The following is a 9,378-nucleotide window of genomic DNA, read 5'->3' on the forward strand; positions in this document are numbered from 1 at the left end:
TAACCTTTGAGTTACTTTGAAGATTCAAAAATTCAAATTTGGTTAAGATAATATTGTTTCAAGTCTTTGTGCTTTTGCAAATTATCCCTTGAGTTAAATTTGAAAAGATAGAAAGTGAAGTCTTTGTGCTGCATAGACTATCTAGTTAGAGTAGAATATCTTTCAATATATCTATCAGTCTTTGAGCTAACGGTATATTTGGGTTACAATGGTTAATAGGAGTTATAACACATAAAGAGAATCTTTGAGTTTTTAAGTGTGTGAGTTCTCATCCCTAGGTTTTTTTAGAAAAGGAAAGTAATGGGAGACTTTGATCTTTCATGGACACTTTACTTTCCAAAACAATTAGTTTAAGTATTACTGCAAGTTTTCAAGTTATTTAAATTAAGGGAAAAGTATGTTCTTAAAAGAGAATTAGATGGAACTGGTTCTTAAAAAAGAGAACTAAGTTGTTGTTGTACCTTTGATTAGTGTAAAGTTAACAGGTAGAAGAAAGTAAAATAATTGCAGTAGAAAGGGGGAGTCTTCCCACATAACTAGGAGGGAGTGTATCTTGCCTTCTGAGAGATATTATCTTGAGTTTTGCCGTGAAACACTCTTTTTGTAACCCTTTACAAGTTTACAAAATTTTCACCCAACACCTTTTCATTCTTATGACTATTCATATACTATATCCACGTATTTACTCAATCCCTTGTATGCTACAACAATAATGCCTTGTTCCAGTTTGTCTTTACATGATCCTGAATTGTCATTAAAAGTATTGGAAATAAGAAATTCACCTTAATGGAGACAAAATTATAAGTCTTGACAATAATTTTGGTACTATTACCCTTGAGATAAAGACATTCATCCTCATCACTATCAAGATATTCAAGGTGACTATCATGCTTATTAAATGAAAACTCTCCATTGATTGATATCTCTCTATCATTGTCAAAAGATATAATCTTGATCCTTTTATTGATCGAGAAATCACCCATAATGAGTTCACTCTCTTGGTGTGACTAAATTTATTTATGCAATAGCAAGGTTTTAGTCATCAAATGACAATGACCTTCATGTTGACTGAGCCTCATATTCTCAAGATTGCAACTAACACATATGACTATGATTTTCTTTTTGACTTGAATGACTATCGTTATAGTGTTACTCCCTCCATGAATTTAGCTTGAATGATCCTTCATTATATTCGAAATTAGGACTGGAACATGCTTTTCATAGAACTATGGATAATATGATTGATCATAAAAATAAATCTAGCTCTTTTATGATTGCACCTTTGAAAGTTCTTCATATGTGTTGGATGTGATTGAAATCATCACCTTTTGGTTGCCAAAACTCTTAAGATGTTGTATTTTTACTTTTTCTCGTTCTTAGTACTGCTCATGACCATCCCAAATAGGATTAAAACATTCAAATTTTAAGAGTAGCAAAAAACTTAATTTATCATTTTCTCATAAATTGAAAACTGGGTTTCTACCAAATTTTTTTTGCATGTTTCTATTTTTCCATTGTTTCTCCTCACAAAACATTGGAGGTACCCACACCATGGATCTCAAGATAAAGACAAAATGGTTATAGGTGATGATGGCTAATGTTTTTCAAAAACTTGATCTAGGTTGGTGAGAAATTTACTAAGTTTTTCTAATTTAATTGTATCTCTTTTCTCTCTAAAAATCATGAGAACCCATTTGATATATCTCAAGATATGATGAAATGTTTCTTTCCATCTCGATTGTATACTTTGCCATATTATTATACCATATTGTCCCATTTTCTTTGACATTGCTTGTTCTTATTCTCTTCTTTGTTGCACTCTTAAAAGTATTAAAGGATCAATCAACCTTAAAATAACTGCAACCCTCCTTATTACTGAGAAGAATATGGCAAGAGTGGCTAAGATGAAATCTTCACAAGAAGCTTTGAAAACCCTCTTTTTGACAAAAACCGATAAAAGAGCCAAAACCCATGATTTGAATGCCCTTAAACACTTGATATTTATCCAAAATTGGATGCATGCTGATTGTAACAAAAAATTTCATGGTTCCACTTTGCAAAAAAAATGCAGATTTAATCATTCAAACATGAAGAATACTTGAGAAACTTGTTGTAAAATCTTGCAAGGTTGTTGTATAACTCCTTATCATCAATGGGGCCCAATAGGCCCTGTACACATGCCAAAATCCATGAACAATGTTGCTCCCATGTCCCAAACTAAGAAAACTCCCTTTTCTACTTTATTAAAAAAAAAAACTGAATGAGTAATGAATGCAAAGCGCAATTTTGGAAGACCATTGCCTAGATCCACGCATTGAAAGAATATGAGAATCATTTTTTTCTGAGTTTTGTAATAGCTAATATCTCCTTTATTTCAATAAAATAGTAGTTTGGACCTATTATAATCTATTCTTTTGTGTGTTGTATATGTGATTGATGTGATTTTTGTGAGTTATTATGCAAACTCCTTTCATGTCTCATTGAAGAACCTTTAAGTAGAATGTAATTGATGTATGTAGGTTATAAGTTGTGTTTATCCCTTGCAACAGTTTGAAGTTGTAAAAACATTCAATTCTTAGATTCAACAAACCTGAAAACTCAAACCTCCTTATGAATTACTAATGTATGAAGATTGTTAAAGCTAAATTGTGTCTTTGTTTCGTGTTGAATCAAATTGTGAGCATCAGCTAATGCAAGCCTTAGTTAGATTTTGGTGCATCACCTCCTCCTAGGATAGGTTTAAATTCCAGTTATCCTTATATCCTTTTTCCCATCAAAGAAATTAGTTTGCAGAAGGTCCATCAAGAGAACCAACTCGCTCTAGAGATTGATCTTCATGATAGGTAACCCACATGCCTGAAGATCATTCCATGTTGCACAGGATTGTCAAGATCTTGAGTTTGGCATAGGGTGCAAATCCTTGTGACTATTGGGATCCAAGAACACTGAGAGGGGGGGTGAATCAATGTTTTGCCGGTAAGATGTGATTTTACCCTTTTATAACATACACATATAAATCGGTAAATGAAGAAACATATAACTTGAAGCAAATAAATCATCCACATAAATGAACACCATAACACACAGAATTTATACGTGGAAAACCTCAAAGAGGAAAAACCACGATGGGATTTGTGACCCACAATATCAGTTCACTAGCAATTTGAAAGGATATTACATAAAATGGGGGCTTGCACATGCAGGAAGGCACACTGCTCATCACAAAAGAGTCTCACTGACTACAAGCTTATGCTGAAATGAAACAGTAACAATAAACTCACAAAATGCATCTGCTATGCCAAAAAGAGTTCTAGTTATAGTTTTGCTCTGTATCGGTTCATAAACCCTGAATACTTCTACCGGTATCTCCTCTCCAAGAATACTTTCCAAACTATCTACATATCATTGCATGATATAACATTCGCATACCAAATGACCTACATACATATTATTTGCATCATACAGTTCTGTTATAATTCTCCTATGCCACTATAGTCAAAATGACCTAGCAGACTGACTTATATACCCTTCACAAACAATATGCCTTATATCAGCTTACAATGCATTGCAAAAGATATACAATGTCGGCCTTATACAATAATTACAAAATAATTTTATAAATAAAACTTCCTTTGGGTCCAAGCCTGATGTCGGCTTCACTGAAGTGTTGGATGCCAGTGTCGGTGCCGATGTAAGTCTGGATACTCCAATGCAGGTGTCTATCGGTGAATGCCTCCTAGTGCCAGTGTATGTCGATGTATGCTTCCTTATGAATCTTGTTGTCAAGTTACCATGTTGCCATCAATGACAATATATGAATCCAATGAGTGTTAATTGCCAACAATGACAACAAAATCAGTGGTTGAGAATTGTTGAGAAAGTTGGTTGAGAGATGATTGCTCATGTGATTGGAATTAATTGACTTGTCAACTAGGTTGATTGATTTGTTGGGAGACATGACTAGACTATTAATTGAATTGATTGGGAGTGAGGTAGATTGATTGACTCAGACATAAAAAGGTGATTGGAAGTGTAACTCGGAGTCAGTGGTAGTTAGGAAGAGGGGATAATTAGCTATTTTAAGCATGTGATGTAGGAAAATAAATAAAATAAATATTTTGTTTATTTTGGAAGAAATTGATTTTCAAAAAGGGATGGATAATTAAATAAATCAAATAATTTATTGAATTGTGAAGACATAGTAATTCAAGAATTATTTAATTGTGCGAAGGGGAATAGAAATTGATATTTCATTAAATAATAAAACTACTTATTGTTTAATTAATATTAGAAAAAAATACAATAATTAAATAATTTAAAATTATTTAATTATGAGGATAGAGGAAAATTTTGACTTTTGCATTTAGAATAGGAGAATAAAGTTAGATCAATTAAATAATTAAAATTATATAATTATTTAAGAGGAAAGTAAAATTGACATTCACAGATGCTAAGACAATTTTAGATGTCTACTATATATATATATATAAACCAATACATTTCAATAGGGAGCATTCATATTTAATCATTTATAAAAATGGACTAAAAATGACAAAGACATGAGTAAAGAAAGTACAAAACAAATGTGGTTCAATCAAAAGGACAGTCAAAAAATAGGTGTACTAATTACAACAAATATATAACTATGAATTTCTAATGCTTATATCTATTTTGAAAGTCTATTTTAGGAATATCTTCACCTTGGAGAGGAGTGGGGAAGGAAAATGATCATCGTCCTATTCTAGTCTTAGATACTTTTATGCAGGTTTAGCTTAATGTCATTGCTTACTCTTGGTGTCATTGTGGTTTCTTATTTTCTAAAGTGCTTATTGTTGATATTTTTTTGTTGTTCTTAAATTAATGTTTGAATTTAAATTTATCTACCACTACATTATGCATTATTGTGTTTTTATTATTATTTGTGGCAAGTTGTACTTGGGGGTTCTATGTTAAGCCATAGATAGAAAGTCTAGGTTTATGCCTAGTTTATGAAAAAGATGTCCTTTTATATTAAGGATTGAGATTTTTTTTCTCGTGCTAGCTTAAATTGTGTGTGTGTCCTTTAACCAAAATATTTAAATACATCTCAATAGTGAGCATTCATATTTAATCATTTATAAAAATATACTAAAAATGACAAAGACATAAGTAAACAAAGTACAAAACATATATGGCTCAATCAAAAGGACAAAGTCAAAAGGAAATAAGACAATAGAAGACATCCGACAAAGTAAAAAGGAAATAAGACAATAGAAAACATCTTGAAGGAGAAGGACAACAAACATGGTTGAATCAAAAAGATCAAAGGTCTAAAATCCATAATAAAAGAGCTATATTTTGGTCAACATGATGAGAGTCCTTGTCAATCAATCCATAAATTTATGTCCAGATTCATAGATAAAATTAAAAAATGCATACATAACTCAAAAATCAAATGAGATGAAATGCACAACATACATTTATAATCATTTTTATCCATAATCCACGATCTAACAAATAACATGAAACATCACAAACATAAAAGGAATTCCAAGACCTCAACAAATTATGCAAAAGAATTGTTAGCTTTTTCCTAAATGGTGAAAGGAATATAGCAACTCTAGTTGAGTACTCTAATTTCACACCTCTCAAAAGCCTACTTGAATTTCAAATCAATCTCAATTTCTTACAACTTTCTTAGCAACTCTTGCTTATAACTAAGGTTTCAGGTCTACATCATCAAATATGATGTCACATCAACTTTTTATTTATTGAGGTGTCCAAAATAGCCCCCAAAAAATTAACCAATAGCTGAACACTAGTCATATTTTATTGGTGCACTAACGTGGCATCAAAGAATTTGTTCGTGTTTTAAATCTTAAAAGTACATTTCATTCATTATGACATCAAATAATTTATTGCTTTTTAAAATCTAAATAGTAAATATCATTCAATTATCACTACTCATGATCAATGCTAATAACTTTAAAGTCACAACTAGTACTTAATGTTATAAATATTGAATATTACAACTATTGAATGGATAAATGAATGCTTTTAATAACGTCTACGAGGTCAAACAATCTATGAAAAAGAAGAGACCAGCAAATCAGATAAGCACAAAAGAACCACTAAAAAGAGACCAACAATACCGCCATCCTAAAAATATCTTATATCTTCTATGATGTATCAAACAGTCAGCAACTTTTATATATTGAAACATACTCTATTAAATCCTCTGATGTTATACTAATAAACTCATTTACAAGTCGCAGCTCACAATTATCACAATTACTATAGATCTATCGGGGTAGGTAATAAAAAAAAGAAGAAATATATTCAAAGCAGGCATGTGTCAGTGCATTAAAAGTACCCAAAATTTTGTGGCTGAGGTGTTTGAAAGCTTCAATTATCAGGCTGACTGATAGGAGAGAGCGGGAGCTGGGGTACACGGCATTTATGTGAAGGGGTGGACAGTAGAACTGAGCCGTTTTTGTGATCAGTCATCAATGCCTATAAATGATGTCAACTGGAATGCGACCTCAACAGTGTAGAGCACTAGAAAAGGCAGCCTTAGGAAGAGAACGAGTATGGAAATGAAATGGAGGATTCTTGTTGGGTTAGCACTAGTGTATGCAGCTCTGGATCCGTTTAAGTATAGCCCCATTGCCCATTTCCCGGAGTTCCAGACTCATTTTGTGGAGGATGTGCCATGGTCTATGCTCTCTTCTTTCATGGTGGACAAAAAGAGCAGACTGCAAGAAGCGGATGTTGAAACTTTGAAGGGAGTGTGGGGGCCGGAGAGCATTGCATTCGATCCACAGAACAGAGGACCTTATACTGGAATTGCCGATGGCACAATTGTCCGCTGGGACGGCCCACATCTTGGCTGGTCTCTATTTGCCTTCACTTCCCCCAACAGGTAGGTAACCCATTTGTGCCCAATTGCTTTGGATATCTTTCAGAAGCTGCTATTGAATGCTCTCCCCTGTATTTGGACCCAACTGTTTTTGGATATCTTTCAGAAGCTGCCATTGAATCCACTCCTCTCTACTTGCACCCAATTGCTTTGGATTTCTTTCAGATGCTGCTATCGAATCCTCCCCTGCATTTGCATCCAATTGCTTTGGACATCTTTCAGAGACTGCTAACGAATCCTCTTCCTTTTATTGGCACCCAATTGCTTTGGACATCTTTCAGAAACTGCTAATGAATCCTTTCCCCTTGTATTTGCACACAATTGCTTTGGATATCTTTCAGATGCTGCTATCAAATCTTCTCCCCTGTATTTGAATCCAAATGCTTTGGATATCTTTCAGATGCTGCTATCTAATCCTCTCCCCTGTATTTGCACCCAATTACTTTGGAAATTTTTAAGAAGCTGCTATTGAATCTCTGCCCTGCTTTGGAATCCTCTCTTCTGTATTTGCACCCAATTGCTTTAGGTATCTTTCTGATTCTGTCATTGAATCAGTTTTCTGTATTTGCACCCACTTGCTTCGGATTTCTATCAAATACTGCTATTGAATCCTCTACCATGTATTTGCACCCATTTGCTTCGGATATCTTTCAAATGCTGCTATTGTCCTCTCCCTTGCATTTGTACCCAATCACTTTGGATCTCTTTAAGAAACTGCCGTTGAATCCTCTTACCTTTATTACAATAGATACATTTTTATAACAGATATTAAATGCAGCATTCATGCTTATAGCTCCCAACAATTATCACTGCTCATGAAATTCCTTTGATAATCTGTCGAGTTCTACTTCTGATTCACACATCTTTCCATGCTATTTCTTTTTGTCAAGGTCGGAGATATGCAATGAAAAGCGCAAGTCTGCATTGGGATATGTGAAGCATGAGCACATATGCGGGCGTCCTCTTGGACTGAGATTCAATAAAGACAGTGGAGATTTATATATTGCGGATGCATATTTTGGGCTGCTTGTGGTTGGTCCGCAGGGTGGTTTGGCAACTCCTCTTGTTAACTCAACTTACTTCGCGAATGATCTGGACATAGACAAGAACGGTAACGTTTATTTCACAGATAGCAGTGCTATCTATAGAAGAAAGTAAGCACCTATAACGTTTTCCTTGTACTAAATTTTATATATACTTGATCCTCATCTTTCTGGATTAGACTGTGAGATAGGGAAAAGTTCTCTTGCAATATAATTCAGAAACAGCAGTGATCAAGGTTATGGATTATGCAAATCTGATATCATTAATTCACTTTTTCTCTTTCTAGGTTTATTTTAGATTTGATGTTTCTGTTTGTCTGCTTTTCACTCATTTGCCTATTACTTTCTTTTCCTTGTTTTGGGTATCGTTTTTTCTTTTTGTTTCTTCTTTTGGGTTCCAATCTAATTTTGTTTGAATGAAATGTGTCAGGAACTTCATACAGTTGGTATTCTCAATGGAGAATACAGGCAGGGTACTCAAATATGATCCCCACACAAAGGAAGTTGTAGTGTTGGTCAGCAATGTGAGCTTTCCAAATGGGCTGTGTCTAAGCAAGGATGAGTCATTTTTTGTATACACAGAAACGGTTGCTGGCAGGTAATGTTTTTGGATACTTCTGTTATGATCTCTCTTGTCACTCTGTTGCCTGTAGTGATGAGTTTTTTTCCTGATATCAGAAAAAGTTTATTATGACATTCTTTTGAAATGATTTGTACAAAGTAATTATGAGTTTGTGTGCTGTCTGTAGCATTATGCGATACTGGTTGAAAGGTCCAAAATCAGGCACAACAGACATATTTGCTCGTTTGCCCGGGTACCCAGATAACATTAGGGTTAATGATAAAGGAGAATTCTGGGTTGCTATACATGGTCGACATAACCATCTGGCTTATTTCTTGGCATCACACCCTAAAGTGAGAATGTTCCTTTTAAGACTTCCCATTTCTGCAAGAATCCAATACATTACTTACATAGGTGGAAAGCTACAAGGAATGGTGGCAAAGTACAGCCCTGAAGGAGAGCTTCTAGAACTTCTGGAAGACAGGATGGGAAAAGTTGTGAAAGGTGTGAGTGAGGTAGAAGAAAAAGATGGGAAGCTCTGGATGGGCTCTGTTTTAACTAATTTCATTGCTTTGTATTGATGCTGTAAGTTGTGGGAATGCAAAACTTCCCAGTTGCCTTTATGTGAATATATCTCTCCAAGCGTTGCACATATCCTTTTACTTGGTTTTTGATGTTGCCTACTTTTAAGTTTGGAAAAGCCAGATAGTCTCCAACTAATGTTCCACCTTAGAAATAGATTGAGTGTAATTAGCAACTAATATTCTACCTTAGAAATAGATTAAGAGTAATTAGAGGAGAGAGACTAGTAGTCTTTGTATCTTAATTTTTCATTAAGTTAGTTTTTTTAATTGAATAAAGAGTTGAAAGTTTTT

At 34.0% G+C, this 9,378-nt stretch overlaps 1 protein-coding gene across 1 annotated transcript; it reads left to right on the forward strand.

Moving 5' to 3' along the window:
* Positions 1–6,276: 6,276 nt before the first annotated feature.
* Positions 6,277–9,157, forward strand: LOC131065745 (protein STRICTOSIDINE SYNTHASE-LIKE 3). Its single transcript, XM_058000368.2, has 4 exons — positions 6,277–6,901; positions 7,789–8,052; positions 8,372–8,539; positions 8,691–9,157. The coding sequence occupies exons 1-4, from the start codon at positions 6,570–6,572 to the stop codon at positions 9,082–9,084; spliced, it is 1,158 nt and encodes a 385-aa protein (XP_057856351.1). The 5' UTR covers positions 6,277–6,569; the 3' UTR covers positions 9,085–9,157.
* Positions 9,158–9,378: the final 221 nt, after the last annotated feature.

The sequence above is a fragment of the Cryptomeria japonica genome, chromosome 7, assembly GCF_030272615.1.
Source record: "Cryptomeria japonica chromosome 7, Sugi_1.0, whole genome shotgun sequence".
Lineage (NCBI taxonomy): Eukaryota > Viridiplantae > Streptophyta > Pinopsida > Cupressales > Cupressaceae > Cryptomeria > Cryptomeria japonica.

Coding starts and splice junctions, on each gene's coding strand:
- LOC131065745 (XM_058000368.2), top strand. CDS start 6,570: ATGGAAATGAAATGGAGGATTCTTGTTGGGTTAGCACTAGTGTATGCA. Junction 6,902..7,788: donor GCCTTCACTTCCCCCAACAG/GTAGGTAACCCA, acceptor CTTTTTGTCAAG/GTCGGAGATATGCAATGAAA. Junction 8,540..8,690: donor ACAGAAACGGTTGCTGGCAG/GTAATGTTTTTG, acceptor TGCTGTCTGTAG/CATTATGCGATACTGGTTGA.